Source organism: Nannobrachium achirus (assembly GCF_963921795.1).
Source record: "Nannobrachium achirus genome assembly, chromosome: 5".
In the NCBI taxonomy this organism is placed as follows: domain Eukaryota; kingdom Metazoa; phylum Chordata; class Actinopteri; order Myctophiformes; family Myctophidae; genus Nannobrachium; species Nannobrachium achirus.
In genome coordinates this window covers 53010261-53028450 of record NC_137814.1, presented here as the reverse complement: position 1 = coordinate 53028450, position 18190 = coordinate 53010261, and the positions used below count along the sequence as shown (strand labels likewise).

General features: G+C 44.5%; 1 protein-coding gene across 3 annotated transcripts in view; it reads left to right on the top strand.

Moving 5' to 3' along the window:
* The first annotated feature begins 8443 nt into the window (after positions 1-8443).
* dlg1b (discs large MAGUK scaffold protein 1b) overlaps positions 8444-18190 on the top strand; it is a 191424-nt gene continuing 181677 nt past the window's right edge. For all 3 annotated transcript variants that reach the window (XM_080726140.1, XM_080726141.1, XM_080726139.1), the window contains exons 1-2: positions 8444-9493; positions 12414-12545. In XM_080726140.1, the coding sequence (XP_080582266.1) occupies positions 9475-9493; positions 12414-12545 (151 nt within the window). In that variant the 5' untranslated portion in view covers positions 8444-9474. The remainder of the gene's footprint in view (positions 9494-12413; positions 12546-18190) is intronic.

Sequence of the window (18190 nt, the reverse complement as noted above, 5' to 3'; positions counted from 1 at the left end):
ATCCCATCCCATCTCATCTCATCCCATCCCTTTGTTACTTCCCCTGCCGTTACTGTACTTGCATGATGTACAGTTGTACAAAACAAAATAGAACTGCCGATCCAACCAATATGCCCATAAACGGGGACAAGGACTGAGAGATACAGAGATCTCCATATATGGGCACATATCCGTTTTACATCACACTGACACGCATGGACTTGGTCCTACTGATGCCGTCAGTGTTCTCCATATACCGGGATCTCCATTGGTATAAAAGGGATAAGGACATAATTCATTTGCAAGTATGACTATTGATGACATCAGGTATCTCCATATACAGTATGGGCATAAAGGGGATTGTATGTCAGTCGCCATAGACGCTGTTTATGATTGAATGAATCTACTATCATATGAACATCACAAGCACAATGTTAGGTTTTACTGCTGGGACCACAGCAGTGGGAAAGTAGGCACACCAGTTATGCTGCTTATAAACCTGCAAGCAGGTCCCGACCGCACTCTCAAGAATGGTGATAAAGTGATAATGCAAATTACGGACAGAGTCATTGAGTGTGAGATTGCAGTAGACACAAACGGGGGGAAACAATCTTCCTCGCAAGAATACTTCACTATGACAGAGGTGAGCTTCCCTTCACCTTCATTAGACGACAGTTCCCTATCCGTTTAGCTTTCTCTGTTACCATCACTAAGGCTCGGGGCCAAGAGAATGGGGGGGGGGGGGGGGGTCCATGGCTTATTGCTTATCAAACTGGGGGTGCTGACCGTAAAAATCTTCTCTTCTGGGGTCTCTGGCATATCTTTTCAAATGGGGGACTGCTAGCTAATCGAGTTCCTATCTTTGCTGCATGTCTCTCTCCATCTCTTTCCCCTGTTTCCTGTCTATCTCCACTGTAACCACAGGTAACTATAAATAAAAAGGCAGAAAAGGTCCCAAAGATATCTTAAAAAAGAAAGTGGTTAAATGTTGCTGTGAAATACTAATGTTTTACAATGTATGAACCCATACAGTACAGTATGTGTCCAGTCAGTTATTGCTTTGATTTTCTCACTTTTCAACCAATCACATTTGCTGATGAAGCCTCTGTTGACAGGATGACCCGGTTTGACAGCTGCGTGCGTGCGTGCGTGCGTGCGTGTGTGCGTGCGTGCGTGCGTGCGTGCATGAGTGTGTGTGTGTGTGTGTGTGCATGCACACATAAGTGTGCTAAAGACCCTGGCTGCCAAAGCCCCGATTTATGCCAACATTAATTATGACCATGTTGTCCTGCTAGAGATCTGATGCAATCACTCAAACAAAAACATCTGTAGTAAACATATGTCTGGGTCTATAATAGCTGGCTGGAATGGATCTAGTTTAGACATCATATGACAGCACAGATGGACGGAGGATAAGTCCCATATATAGTTCACATGTTGAAATCATACAGCTATCACAATACATTGTTATAGTTTGGTTTCAGCCTGTACCAGTGGTTCCCACAGCTTTTATCTGTAATAACATTTATTTTGTTGATGATATTTTCTGCTTAGTACTGTGTTTTATTTGTCTGTCATTCAATATGCTAAAAAAGGATCCCAATTCAAACAAGCCAAAGGCTTTCTTTTGGTGTTTATCCTTTTAGTTGAACTTGTACCAGTGAACTGTACTGTCATGTACCTTTTCCTATGCAAACTTCTAATAAAGTCTTCAATCAATCAATCTCGAGACCCAAAGGAGAAATGTGATGTCTCCCTGTCAACAAAGTTTGTGAGAATAGCAGATCTTCACTATTCACCATGTATGGATCCTGACCCACTGTTTGGGAAACAGTGGCCTACAGTAAGCACATATAGCACTTAACATTGGCGTATACTGTAATGTATATCGTCGTTGTCGGGTGGAAACCTCGTATCTCCAAGTTTCAAATGTGTGCTTGTAGATCGGCGGTTTTCACTAGTTTAAATCATTTTTAAAATGATAAATACAAAACGAACGGTTTTGGACATACAAGGTTTTCACCCGACAACGACGATATATTGGATTAAACGACTGTGACCGGGGTCCCTCAGGGTTCTATCCTTGGCCCCATTGTTCCCCCCTCTACACACCAACTCTCTTCAACGTAAATAGCCGACAAGTTCATAAAGGCCCTATCATAGTCCGAGGTGAAGAGCTTTCACCTCACATTTTTAGGTGATTAGCTATCACCTAAAAATGTGATAGCAAGTGGAGGCCATCATAGTCACAGTGAAGTCCTATCACCGTGACAATGATGCCTCTGTGCCTCTGAAACCAGGGGGCACACTGATTGGTCTAGATCGACCAATCAGTGAACAGGGTGATGGGGAGATGTCTGAAGGTAAAAACAGAGGAGAGATGTCGGGATTCGCGGTGATAGCCCTTCATCGTGGCGAATTAAGTAATGTTGTATAATTTTCTGACTTTAAAAGACTACACCGACTGATAAGGCCTTTATGCATCTCAATACAACATGTTCTGATCTTGTACAGGTAGATCAAGATAAGGCAGTATAGGGTTCCTGTGGTAAAAAAAGGCTATATATAGCAATTTTCAGGCAAGTAACAACATCATACAACCAACTATAAACGTGCCATATGATATGACAACATTCAGCCAGTAGATGCCACGCACTCTCAACACCTCTGTTGCATAAGGTTCCTTATTTCCCTGACTCACATCTGCAAATCAGTAATCATGCAGTTAGCAATGTTATGACTTTGCAGCTCTCTGCAAGCATATCTTGAGGCGGAAAAGTATCTTTCCCAGCGAACACAGAAGCACATTGACGCCTGTCAGTTTAAAGAGGTAGCCTAAACCAAAACAATAATTTTAGAAAGATTATAAAAAAATATATTATTTCGCAGTCATCTTTTGTGTTTGTGTGCAGAATACTTTTTTATTTCACAGTCATCTTTTTGTGCATGTGTGTGTGTGTAGGGCTGTCACGATATGACATTTTACATGACGATTAATTGTCACTCAAATAATTGGCGATTAACGATTTAATTGTGTTTTTGTCATTGACAATTACATTTCTGTTTGGCTTTTAGGCTTTGAAGTTGCACATGGCAGAAATTACACAAAACCTAAATACACGAAGAAATTACTGACATATTTGACAACTTACTACTTGAAAAATAACATTGATAGTGGAAATAGCCGATCTACAAGCTCACAACGCGTCGCGATGCGACGCGTTGTGAGCTTGTAAATCTGCTACATTTTTCAACATTCACGATTATGACGATTATGACAAACTAATTGCGATAATGTCAAATAATCACGATTAGACGATTATGTAATAATTGTGACAGCCCTATGTGTGTGCAGAATATTTTTTTAAGTACCTTTTGTCAAGTCTTTTTATTATTTAATTTTACAAAAAATGCATAAATATGACATTTAACCACGAGAGAGTGCAGGTACAGTGAGTGAGACCTCTTCCTTTTCCATCCTGTTCGACTGCCAGCCCAAGTCTCAGGCAAGGTCATTCATAAACCATGATCAACTAAAAATAAAGCTCTGCTCCTTTCACCGGAGCTGCTCTCCATAATCTGGGTCATATGGCACGAACCGCTTGTATTGGGATATACTGTACATGTCGGAAATAATATGGAGGTCAGGACAGAGATTTGCGTGTCTTTTATGTTTGTATAATTTATAGTTCGGAGAGAGGGGATATGTTCCGTCAACAAAGTGCACAGTAAAGTCCTCAGTGGTAATTTATCCATTTGTGACTGTGAGAGTGTATAGCAGGGACGTGCAGAGAATGTTAGAGAGGCAGGGGCTGACATTTCTAAAAGGGCATTTTGGTGAGAATATCGAAAATAGCAGACCTCCAAGCTCACAACGCGTCGCAGTGCGACACGTTGCGAGCTTGGAGGTCGGCTATTTTCGATACTTGATTTCTACACAGAGAGGGAAATTCTTTCAACATTTATGTTGCATTCAAGTTCAGAGAATTTGGTAAGGCAATTCTCATGAATGCTGCCTTCAGGTATGGCATGGAAAGAGGGCATTTTCATTTCTTTCACCATAGTAAAAACTGCATTCATGGTCTTGAGAGTGCACTTTTTAGTACAGATGGATAAAAGGGCAGGGGCTCAAGCCCCCTTTGATGTCTATGTGTGCACGTGCCTGGTGTATAGTAAATGCCAATTGGTTCCATTTATACTCCCTCAGAGTCAAATGAACATTCAGGGTTTTACTATGTGACTGAGTTGTGCATGTTTATTTATAGACGTGCACACTGTCTTTTCCACTATCTCCTTTGCCCTGTACAGTATGCAAGCCTCTGTTGTTGGTGCATGGTGTGTCAGAGCATAATGTGATGTATACAGTATGTAAGGTCCTTTTGTCTCTGTGCCATGCGTCAGCACTGTTTGTACTTTGTACACAAAACAACCACATTCCAAATGGATTGAGGGCTTATTTGCACATACAGCGTACAGTGTACTGTACAGTTTGATTCAGATCATGGTGTATGAGGATTGTTTGGGGTAGACAGTCTTATCAATGAACCCACTGCGACTCCTTAAATATTTATCAGGCCTGTGTGCTCTCTCTTTCAGAAAATCCCTGCTCTGCATTCAATTCAATTATAGTCTCGCATAGTCACGCGATCAGAGATCTCCCCCCGCCTGCTGATTCATTCTGGTGCATGGCATCTAAATTCAATGCATGGGCTAAAACTCAGTGGAAACAATTCGGAGATTTGAGAAATAACAAGCATCGCAGGTCCAATGCAAAGACTTCAGTGCGGTCTTTGCTAGTGGGACAGCATCAGCATTGGTTTTCAAAGCAGTAGACATAAGTTTGTTAGCAGTAGCACTGTGTTTTTTCTGCCCTCCAAGCCCATCCCCAGACGTATCAGTAGGAGGGGCCGTGATCTTTGATTGTCTGGTCACGACTAATAGTGCCTTGCGACTAATAGTGCCTTGCTCACACAGGCACCTTGGTGGTTAAAGAAGGGCAAAGGGATCTGCAGCAGAATTTTAATTGGCGTCAATTTCTTAATGATCGTTTGCCAAACTGTGGTATGTTAGAATGATATGATTGAAACTGTGGATCGAAATATTATACAGCATATATTTACAGTTGTTTTCATTTTATAATAGCTTTTTTTATAACCTAAAAACAAAAGGTTGTATCAAAAGCTTCACTTTACATCACACGGACGGTGCAAGGAAATGTTCTAAAATGGGAGTGGGATGAAAAATAAAGAAAGAGGTTTATATAGGGCCTAGTGCTTATCATCTGCACTACACAAATACGAGAAACTATTTAATAAAATAAATGTCCAAGCTATATACACAGCCCACCTGTGAGAGTAGACATTAACCACATGGACCCAAGCATAGGGGCAGCGACGTGATGCCTTGTCGGCCGTGGCTTGTGATTGGCTGAACCGAAGGTAAGGAGCGCTCCGCTGTGTTCACTTAGACCGCACGGAGGTGCCCAAAGTCTGGGGGGCGAGGATTTACGATTCTGTCCCTAGTAGGCTATAGCGGGACGTAACTCGGACAGCGCAACGCTCGACACCGTGACTCGCTCGCTTTAGCTCACTCGGACGTAACTCGGACAGCGCAACGCTCGACACCGTGACTCGCTCGCTTTAGCTCACTCGGAGATGTCACACGTGGCTCAAGTTCCACTTTGGGATGGCGCGCCGCCGTCGTCTCCACCGAAAACAAGCTATGGAAACAATAATAGCATAGTGTCATGCCTTCTTATTTGAACATTCTGTCAAAATAAGCAAACATTTATCATAACAGACCTGCAAGCTCACAGGGGAAAATCCCAGTTGTCCTACGCCCAGTTGTCCTACGTCCCAGTTGTCGTACTGTGTCCCAGTTGTCCTACTGTAGCCAGTAGCTACATGTAGCCTACCCCCACCTCAGCATTACAGCTACTCAAGTAGTATACAGCTCTCACCGAAAATTCTCCGTCCTACTGCTGTAATTATTGTCCACGACATTGCAAGCGGCGCGAAGGCCAGCGGACCTTGGTCCTGCTCTTCGCGCCCGAGCGCCGCAGGCGCGAGTGCCCGCGAAGAGCGGGCCAGGGCCGCGCGGCCGGCGGAGCGCCGCGCGGGTTACGAAGCCTGGGCAAGCGCACGATAAACGCATGAATGGGATGAAGATCGCTTGCTTTACAGTCTGTTCGCGGACTAGCCCATACAGCCAGGCTACATTAGGACAACTGGGACACAGTAGGACAACTGGGACGTAGGACAACTGGGCGTAGGACAACTGGGACTAGCCCGCTCACAGAGCTTGTAGATTTGCTATTTTCTATGAGGAGTACAGGGGGAAATGTTGGGGACCTCCAGGGGACCCTGGTCAATGACGTACTAGGGTTTAAATTAAGAACCCCCCCCCCCCCCACACACACACACACACACACACACACATAGGCGATTCTAGCCTCTTCCAGCAGGGGGTGCACGACCTCTATTACCTCATGCACGCGCGTGCACGATGCTCGCGTGCGCGCTTCTTGCGGATATTAGCGGTTTTGTAATGTTGTTTTAGCGGATTTCTGCAGTTAATTTTGTACCCAAATGTAACACAATATAAACAAAAAAAAGTGTAAAACAGGTGCTTCTTTTTCTAGACACCATATGTCTATCTATAGGATTTATTTACTTATTTTGCAGACAGAGGCAGCACAGCCAGGACATATAAAGCCAAACATCAAGTTAATCATCATTCATCAAGCAATCAAGCAGTCATTTACAGTGTCAAATAAGCATTTCACAAAAACAAATAGTAGACACATCCTTATTACACAATGAACTGCAGCCTCCGGGTTTTGGCACTTGCAAACCTTTCAATTATTTTCTGCACTTTAATTTCGTGTATTTTCTCAATCTGTAAAATGCCTATATCTGACACTCTTTTATCAGTCATGGTTGTCCGTAAATACGTTTTTAGTTGTCTCAAAGTAGAGAAACTGCGCTCATAACATAATAGACTATGCACTTGGAGGGAGTACAACAGCATTGTGTAAACAGAGATGTGTCTTTATGTACCTGTCCTCCTGAAAGCTTGCTCGGCGTTCTCAGAACCAAAGGCCCGACATGGAAAGCAGAACGCCCGGTCATGGCGCACGCTATACTCCAGCCAGGCAAAATCTTTAAACCACTCCTTTCTGAATTTGCGTTGTTTTTCGCCAGCGGCCTTTAATGGACATTCTACATCTTCTGGCTGATATGGACCCAAAGCCAAAAACTGCTTGGCTTTATCCGGGCCATGGCAAGGGTCTCTTTCATGAACAAAGTTGGCTTCATTTGGCTCCTCTGGGCCTGGGCCTGGGGTAACAACAGTTGAGTCTGGAGTGGGGCTTGCTTGCTGTGGAGGAACCGGGGCCTCGGTCTCCGGCAACGGCGAGCCTTCCACAGTGACATCACTGTGGAAGGCTCGCCGTTGCCGGTGGCTGGATCACTGCTGCTGCAAGCTCCGTCCACCTCCTCTGGTTCACGTTCATTAGCATTACTGTCAGTGTCGAGTGAACCCGTGTTCACATTTCCTGATGATGAATTATCGGTTGTGGCACTGGGTTTGCTCTTTTTTATAAAGAATTGGTCAATTGTCTTTGTATTTATAGTTCGTTTCGCCATTATTGCTGCTCTGCTGCTGTATCCATATTGTTTTAGGCGGGCGGAAACAGATAAGGAAATCACGGAATTGTGGGTCATCATATCAGAGAGTCACACAGCCGGCCAGCACAGGTGTCAATCTCACAGCCCACCCACAGTGCCTGCCAAGTCTGCCAACAGCGCCGTCGCCAAGCAAGCTGATAGGTCTTACATTGCAAGCAAGCAAGCTGAAATACTTGCCCCTCCACCTCTCTTTTTGCGCACATTTTACAAATCACGATCACTGTTTTATTTAATAATTATAAAATAACGTTACATTACAAAAAAAAAAAAAAAATCAAAATGGCCGCCTGGCGGCCAGGGGGTGCACGTGCACCCTAGGACACCCCTTAAAATCGCCTATGCACACACACACACACGATAATGTGGCACTGTGATAATCAAATGTTCTTTCTTCGTTCACTTTTAGCTCCACTCATAGTCAGAGAGCAGAGATTTAGACTCTTAGTCTTGTTCCTTCAGCACAATAAACTGCCACTGGGCTAGGCTAACTTGAAGAAACCCCCAAGTTCTTCATCATGTCCCCTCCTCCTCCTCTTCCTCCCCCTTGATGTTTTTAGGTGAGCCAGTTGATTGGGCGGCCGGGGGTGTTACGGTCGGAAATCACATGGTTTTATATTTGAGACTCTCCGAGACGCCATTTTGGAGGAAAGTTTGGAATTTTCTGACCCTGGAGGAGGAGGAGGAGGAGGAGGCAGAGAAAGAGAAGAGGGGAAAAAAAAGAAAAGAAAAAAAAAGAGGAGGAGGAGGAGGAGACACGGGGAGAAGTTTGACACGAATACACACACAGCCGTTATTGTGCACCGGGGGGGACAGTGTGTGTGTATGTGTATGTGTATGTGTGTGTGTGTGTGTAAAGAAAGTGGTGGAACCGCACGACACGACACGGCACCCGTAAGCACCAGATATGCAGCTTTGAAGGAGTTTATTTTTTTTATTTTCAGAGCGACCGACCGACGTCGGCCTGGGAAGAGAAGAGAAGAGTCCCAACAGGGATTTGTTTGTCACCGTGGAGTTCCAACAACATACATCACCTGTGCGTGCGTGCGATTGAACGTGCGTGCGTGCGTGGCCGTGCACGGGGCAACAGAGCACGCACACACACCAAAGAGAGAGAGAGAGGGAGAGAGTTCACTCTTTCTTTTGAAGCAGGCAGGCAGCATCAAAGCGAAGCAAAGCGAAGCGGGTGGGACTGGAGGACCCGGCCGAACAGCAGCAGCCCTGCCCCGGCCAGACAACAGCCCTACCCCGGCCATACAGCGGCTCTGCCCCGGCCACCACAGCGGCTGATCGCGGCGTCTGGTCGGTCTCGGTCCTGATCCTTTCCCCGGTTGGTCAGTCAGCTGTCAGGAGCTCAGGAGGACGGTGCTCGATACTCGGGCGGATTGCTTTTTCCATTGGATCTATAATTCTCCCTCCTGGTCTGTCCTGTCCTGGATGATCTGGATTCATTCGGGGGATCCTCGCGTTCTGGATCTTCTTGTGTGTGTGTGCTTGTGCTTGTGTCCCTCCACAGTTTGTTGGAGTGTGTGTGTGTGGGTGTGAGTGTGTGTGTTCTGACTGAGGTAGTTGAACCGTGGGAGAGGGGGTTTCCTAAAGCCAGCCTAGCAAGCAACACACTTCTTGGACAGTCAGCAGCAGGAGGGGGGAAAGTGAAAGTGTAGTTTAGTGTGTGTGACTGTGTGTCTATCTATGTGCGTGTGTATGCGTGCGTGTCGTGCGTGCAGAGACACAACAATAAGTGATCTTTAACAGACCGTGTGTGGTGGGGAGTTCCACTTCCACACACACACTCCTCATCTTCATCATCATGCCAGTCAGGAAGAAAGGTAAGCTGCTTTCACCTATCTCAGTGTCTAGTATCTCATTTCAGGGTCTCCCCCTTAACTCTGACAGCATACAAATGGAACCAAATGGACCATTTGTATGCTGTCAGAGAGTTACAGACTTGTATGGGTCGATTTAGACCCACCTAAAGGAAAAGGAACCCACAGTGTCCCTCGAATCCACTTTGAGAAACACACTGACCTAAGTGTGTCTGTCTGTAGCCGGCTGGTGTAGTGGCCAGTGCTGTGTCCCCGTCGAAATCGGTCTCCCCTCCTCAACTTATATGGGAGACCCCTCCAACTGTATATACAGTATACACGTTCCCCCCTTTTCACAATTGCTTTGGCAATGTTAAACATATGTTTTCCAATACATAAAGCTCCTTGAAATGAATCGGGTGGGAGATGTTTTGACAGGGAACATACGCATGCTGTCAAAAGAAACAAACACATTATGAGCAGGGTTGTTCATTCCTGACGTTGTTTTGCAGTTTCGTAATCCCGACAAATTAGGAAATTAACTGGTTATGTATTTCCTCGTTTTAAAATCAAACCCGGGACAGGGGTTAAGTCAAAACAAATCAATGGTTAACTTCGAAGTGTGTGTGACACAGATTTTGACGGGGACACAAAACTCGGCGCAACACCTGCTAGCATTGCTAAAAGGCTGCAGTGGAGAGAGCAGAGTAACTATAACGTTATGACTGAAGCACATACATGTCGCTGTGTGACGGACACGTGTCTGTAACAACCTGGACAATGTTCTCAATAAAGCATGTCTGTAATAGTCTGGTAAACAACTAAAGTCAGCCTATAAAGTAAGGCAGGCTAGCTGCCTGCTGCTAGCCACAGTGGCTAGCACAAGTTGTTTATGCTGGCAGACAGTGCTTCTCAAACTTTTTCCATGCATGTCAAGGACCCCACAAATTGACGCTTATTAGCCCGCGGACCCCCCATTTGAACATATATGCCAGGTACCCCCCACATTTAATGACATTTCTATCTCTGGGACCCCTATTGTAAAACCATTGTTAATTTAACTCAGAGAGTTACAGAGTTACAGACCCATAAAGGGTTCATTTGGTTCCTAACTATCATTTAGCTGGGGATCCCCTGGAACACCCCACTTTGAGAACCAATGGTTTATTATGGGGCACCTTGGCTGATCACAAGTCAGTTGTTAATAAAGTCTACTTGGAGGTTTTCACTGCTTTGCAGCGACATTCAGTGAACCTCCGATACATTCATTGTAATAATAACCTCCATGTTGCGGAGTCGTTACATTGTAACAATGCTGCATTGCTAGCATTATGTTTATGCGTCGTTAGTAACCTGCAGCTGCAGATTGTTGACAGTTATTATGGAACGCTGAGAGTTGATCGAGTTCATCCTCTCTGTTGTTTACTATTGAGACATTTGCACTACTATGCAAGTGGAATGAATGAATATTGTTAGCACAGGGATATTGCAACTATACAGTGGATTGATTGATTGATTGAATACTTTATTAGCAGTTCGCACAGGAAAAGCACAGGACAGTACAGTTCAGATACAAGGTCTACAAATATATTTAAACCCAATAAAGCACTGTGGCTTGTTTACATTGGGGTCCTTTGTACTCATTTCATTTCATAGTGTGTAGCTTTGATGTACAGATTATTGATGATGATTTGGTTATTATACTATTAGACTGACGATTCTTGGTCTACCTATACGTTTTTAGATTATACTATTTCTATGCATTTGATCATTTGATGTATCATCTTTTGCTGTCCTTGTAAGTCGGTCTGTATTATCAGCGTCTGCTAGTTGTAAATTGCATGATCTGAATAGTCTGAATAGTCATCTTGTTTTCATTGATTGATTTGACATCTCTATTGACACTCACTTCCAATAAATACACACAGTGAGTGCACTTCTCCATCAGTCCATTTTCCCTTCCACCATGACAAGAGAGAAATGGATAGCTTTGTTTGTATTCACACAGTCTTATAACATGTGTTGTGTTGGTGTGTGAGTGCTTGCTATATAGCTTTTAGAGACGTTTAGAGAAGTACATTGTTCAGTTAGTCGGCTTGTTGTTTCCATTTGGCACTCACCAAGTGTTTTCCCTGTTTGTTTTGTTTAGCCCTGAACACAATTGTAAATTGAACCACTGAATTCACTTTATCCATCAGTTTCGGTCCATTCATCTTCACCGGGTATTATGTTATTGTCCCTTGCCCCCCCCCCCCCAGAACACCTATCAGGGACGTAACAAATGCATATTTGTGCATTACCTGTCAAAAGGAGAAAACACTAGTAAACTGTGTGGTCTAAATTCTGTCTAGTAAAGGGAAACCATTCCTCATTTTTCTCGGGGGAACCCCCCTCAAGGAACCCTGGGGGTCCCTGGACCCCACATTGAGACACACTGTCCTATGACAGAGGCTTTCAACGTGGGATCCGAGGCCCCCGGGAGCTCAGGGGGTCCCCACTCCCAAGCTAAATGATTGACTGTTAGTTAGTCACCAAATCAACCTTTCTATGGTTCTGTAACTCTTGAGATTGTACACATGCACACTCTCAGAGTTAAATTAACACTCAAGATTTCATACTAAACGTGTCCTAGTCATGTCGAATTGGGGGTCCCTTTTATTTTTTTAAAGATAATTTTTTGGGGGCTTTTCTGCCTTTATTTATAGTGGAAAGTGTAGATGGACAGGAGACCGAGAGATACAGTAGATGGGGAGAGCATCAGAGCAATGCTGTAAAGATCGTCGGGAATGGGACTCACTGTTCTACGGCACCTTTTAGTACATGGACGGCTCAAAGGTCCCTCACAAGCAGCACATAATGTATGTACTGTATGTGTAATGAGGAGTCTTGTGTTTAACGCTATTTATACCTTTCCTGCGTTGTGTGTGTGTGTGTGTGTGTGTAGACGCGCAGCGCGCAATGTTGCTGCTGGAGGAGTACAGGACGAAACTCAACCACACGGAAGACAGACAACTCAGACACTCCATCCAGAGAGTCATCGACATCTTCCAGAGCAACCTGTTCCAAGCTCTCATAGGTAAGACTCGCCGCATTCTCTTTTCAAGTTATAACGCACGCAAAGCAGCTCGATGTCTATATATGACATTACACACCTTACGACGCAACAGGAAGGCAACACAACCTCTTAGGTTACGTTCTTGCAAGTGCATGACGATCGTGATCACGTTTTGGTGCCTCTCTGGCTTGGCTAAGGCGTGAGACACTCTTGTTAAAATCAGTGCTTTTTTATTTCTTCAGTCAGTCTCTCCATGCCTGCACTTTCATCATCAACGGGCCGACGCTTGCGTACGTATAGTGAAATGCATGAAACAATCCGTTGACTTGTTACCACGTTCCAAAGATGAAGCGGCCTGTAGCTGATCACTGAACCACTTTAAACCTGGCGTCCCTATTTTGGGCAGATCTGCTGTTTTCGCAGGTCGCAGCATAAAATGCTGTTTCCCGGGTTAAAACAAAGCAAGACATTTGGCACCGATTGGTCTGGGTGCTTTCCGAGATTAGCTCCAGAAACACAGACACACAGACAGACCCTCTTATAGAACGGCTCCTGCAGAGTGGAGCCGGCGTACTGTAGAGATAAAACCAGGAGATGGACCAGTAGATTGGTGGAGAGGGAGAGCCAGAGGAGAAGTCCCGACTCGAGGCGACTGACGATGAGAATGCAGGCTGCAGGGAGAGACTCACTGAATCACTGAGGGGGAAAACATGCTACTTTCTTTCTGATACTGTGGTACAGTAAGTTATTACTGTGGTACAGTAAGTTATTGATATCCTATTATTACTAAAAGGATAACACAAAAAAAAGTCCTGGGACTTGTTTCCATTGTGGTCTTATGTTCTTTTGAGAGCCATAAAGGTATTTGATAAATAAAAACACATACGGTTCATCACTGCAGCATCCTAAAACAATATATATCGTCACTGTCGGGCAGAAACCTTGTATCTCCAAGTTTCAAGTTTTTATGTTTTTTCACTAATAAAGCCTTGCTTCATCTTACAAGACTGTCGCACAAAAGTAGTGAAAACAGCCGATCTACAAGCACACAACGCCTCGCGGTGCGAGGCGTTGTGTGCTTGTTGATCTGCTATTTGCACTAGTTTAGTTCATTTTTAAAACGATAAATACAAAACGGTCTTGGACATGGTTTCCACCCGACAACGACGATATGTTTCTACCTTTGATAACTGGAGGCTCTTTAGACAGGCATGTGCCGTGTATAAAACTTGACATGGTTTATGCCCGCCTCCCATGGAGGAATTCATCAAACGGAAGGCAGACACAGGTATCAGTACGAGGGCCCTCACCAGAGGGGATTGTGAGGTGCAGTCTAGACTAAAAATCCTTTGCGCAGAATTCCTTCTCATTTCAGGGAAGCACAATTCTGAACAAGCGGCAGTGGCTCACGGGTAGAGTTGCTGTCTTAGAAGAACACAGAGGGTTCCCAGTTTGATCCCGGGCTCCCCAACTCTGGGGAAAGAGTCCTTGAGCAAGACTCAGTCTGAACCCCTAGTTGCTAGGTTGGTGCCTTGCATTGTTTCCTCTGCCATCGGTGTATGAATGTGTGGGTATGTGAACTGTGAATGGGTGATGTATGTACCATCTCTGTAAAGCGCCTTGGATAAAGGCGCTATATAAATGCACCATTTACCATTTACCCAACAGCATAAGAGAGTGTCCATCCAATATATGTTTTAAGGTCCATCTAAAAGGATGGATCGTGGACAATCAAACGTGAACATTTTTAGATGCAGGTTTTCTTGGGTGTCCTATATTTTAGGTCAATGATTACATTTATTCAATTCATCAACATAGCATGAACAAATTACACCATAACACAATTACACATGCCATCGACAAATAGAAACACTTTCACCTGTGGTTGCGGAACGAGGCGAGTGCTGTGTGTGTATCGTAGGCAGTGTGTGGGCCATCCATTGCAGGCAAGTCTGAACTTGTTACTGGATCAACACGCACACACAACAAGAAAAGGGTGCAACCGTAATCATGTGCTGGTGCGACCATGAGGAAGTTGGTAGCACCACTGCTGTCAGTGGAAAGTTTATTCTGGAGCTCTGTAGACTCGCGTAGAGCTGCTTCAAATGGTCGACATTAATTAAGTATATCGCTATTGTCGGGTCCAAAACCGTTCGTTTCGTATTTATCATTTTAAACGATCTACAAGCACAGTGACATTCAAAGCATAAGTGCAATACAAATTCTCACCCTTTAGGGCGAGGTCGCTTCTAGCCCTTAGGGTGTCTTACGGCAACAATAACCACCATAACGTAGTCAGTTACTGTATAAAGGCTGTATAGCTGACTAAGATATGGTTATAATGTGCTGTTGCACCGATTTCTTATAACGTTCCCAAGCAATATTCTAAATCTTTTCAAAAAACATTCCCATTTTTCCCCCTTTTTTTCTTTAATTAATTAAAAACAGAATTCAGTGATTTCTTTTCTGTAAATTCATGAAGAAATCAAAGATAAATCTAAGAAATCCCATAAATAACGTTCCCATTTCCCCCCCCTTTTTTCATTAATTAATTAAAAGCAAAATTCAGTGACTTATTTTCTGTAAATTCGTGAAGAAATCAAGACATTCCATAAATTAGAACACAAATGTGAAGAAGTAAGTAGTGAAAATAGACAATCTACAAGCTTCTAGATCTGCAGTCTTCACTAGTTTGGGTCCCCGGGTGAATATCTAATTTCTCTTTTGGGTCACAGGCTAAAAAGTTTGTGAACCACTGGGTGTAGGACTCTCCAAAAACCTGGCACAGCTTGGACTCTCTGTTCTCTGTTATTGAGCATTGTTGAGTTCCATTCTTGCGGGCCCGCTGTGCTGTGCGGTCACAGTGGGGTGTTAAGTCATGGAGGGGCCTGGTATGTTAGTGTGAATCAGATAGCAGTAACTTAGCGGGGGTTTCACTGTGCTTACACTGTGTGTGGGTGGAGAAAGACAACAGGACACGCCCCTAATGTCAACCAACCTGCAGGGCTTGATAGGAGAAATGGCTCTTATATTCTCACTTTGAACAGATTCAGAGTTTCGAAGGCTGAGAGGGGGACCACGTGGGACAGACAGACAGGCAGATGGAGAGAGAGACAAGACTGTAGAAAAGCGAAAGAGAGACATATGGTAGGAAAGTTGAGAGAGAGGGAGAGAGTCAGATAGAGAGTAGGATTGACAAGCAGTAGGAAAGCTGAGAGGGAGACAGTGACAGTGTGAGAGAGACAGACCGTAGGAAAGCTGAGAAGGAGACCGTGTAGGAGAGTCAGACTGTAGGAAAGCTAAGCGGAAGACAGTGTAGGAGAGACAGACTGTAGAGGAAAGCTAAGAGGGTGTGAGAGAGACAACAGCTGGAAAGCTGAGAGGGGGACAGGGTTTAGGAGAGACAGACAGAGAGAGACAGACAGACAGCAGGAAAGCGGAGGGGTAGACGGTGTAGGAGAGACGGACAGTAGGAAATACAAAAGTAAGACGGTGAAGGAGAAACAGACGGTAGGAAAGCTGAGAGGGAGACGGTTTGGGAGAGACACGGGGCGAGACAAGTTTTCTGGTCGGTCTCCAGACCAGCTAATGGTGCATGAAGACAGCGGTAGAGGTGAAGGTCTTCTCAGACCCAGACATTGTTCCATTGTGGGACACGTGGTGGTGTGTCTTAAAGACTGGGAGAATGTCTAGTGAACTTTGGGGGGAAAAAATGTGTCATCTTGCATGGTTGGATTAGAAGGGTGTGGCTGCCAGGAGGTTATTGTAGCAGCGGTTATACCATATAACTCACTGAAAGAGGCAGAGATTTGTGTGACTGTTATTGCTAGAGACGGCTTTTCATTATGTTTCCAGTGTCGCGCTGTTTTCCCAAACAGTGGTCCGGGACCCATTTGTGGGTCACGGGACACATTTTTATGGGTCCCTTAATTTTCTTAAAGTTTCCTACATATTGTTTTTAATTATTATTTGAAAACATTTTCAAAAAACATTCCTAAAAAAGATTTTCATGACTAAAAATGACCGAAGAAATTCCATGAATTAGAAAGCACACATAGAAGTAGTGAAATTAGCCGATCTACAAGCTCACAAAGCGGCACGAAGCCACGCATTGTGTGCTTGTAGATCTGGTTTGGGTCCCGGTCAAACATCTAATCTCTCTTTTGGGTCTCGATCTGAAAAGATTGGCCCGACTGCTGTCGGGCAGAAACCATAATCCCCATATTCTTATACTTTTTGTGTTTTGTTTTGTAAATTATCACCCGACTTGATTCTACTACAACGTCACACAAAAGCATCAAAATGTACTGATCCGCATGCTCGAGTTTGTTGATCTGCTACTTTTGCTGTTTTTTTAAATGTATTTGAATGCTGAAAAGTAACAGTTTTGGCACATCTTGTCCGCATATCCGTATCTCTGTAGTTCACCCATGACACTGTGGTTCCCATGACACATCACTGTGACATCACAGGTCTATGGGTTTGTCGCTCTGACATCATGCTCTGGCTTCACTGTAATGGCACACTAACAGAATCCCTTTTATGCCCATATATGGAGTTCCCTGATGTCATCAATATTAAGCCCATATCTAACAGGACTTCATATGGGAATGCCCATGTATGGAGGCCACATCGGCCACATACCACACTAACAGAATCCATTATGTCTGTCTGGCTGATTCTGCAGACAGGAATCTCAAACGGTATGATGTCAGATGTCATAGACATCATAGGACTTTGACATAACGAATAACTGAGTAAGCATGTTCGGGTTCTCACAGCATATCTACATATACAGTACATGGATCTCCATATATGAGTACCAGGGGTCTCCATATATGGGTAACTGGTCCGATAAACATCACTGGGCAGATGGCAAAGAATTGGCGCATCCTCGCCCTTGTCGCCCTGAGGCGTCTTACTAGTATACTGTACTTACTACAGTATATATGACTCTATTTTAATAAATGCTTTCAGGGCATTTACAGCTTTGTTGTACACGAAAGGAGGAAAGATAGAGAAGAGATTAGGCACAAACGTTGCATGTACTGTACAGATGGTGGCTACATATCGCACACACCACTGGTTCTCGTTCAGTGTGGGGTACAGGGACCGCAATTCAGTAATAGATAGTTTCTGGTCGGTTCCCCCTTCCATGTGCGTCACTGACACGGACGTTGGTAGGCCAATCAGAGGCAGGTGGGGGCGGGTTAGGGTTAGGGTTAGCTGAGCCGCGCAACATCGGAACTAAGCTCCGTTGAATTGAATTGACAAGTCCCTGAAAAGACGCGCTGTGATTGGCCAGTAGTCACTTTGACGTCGGCGTGGTCACCGGCACTCCCGGACATCCGGCCTCCAGTTGTTGCACGTCGCTCCATTGTCCAATGAACTGCAGCGGTGAACGAGGCATCTAGCTTTTTATATCTGTGGTTGGGACCCTTACGGCTCTGTAACCCTGGGAGTGTTCAAATGGAACCACATTGACGCATAGCCTATCAAACCGGGGGTCTTTGAATTGAAACATGTCCGGGGAAGTGGGGAACACTGGCATACTGTACATGACAATGGTTAGTTTGGGCCAAGCTGTTGTGGGGGGGTTATGTCACTGTCATATCCATAACCACAGTTCATACCTCCCTCTGGGATGTTATTTCTGTATCATAAGA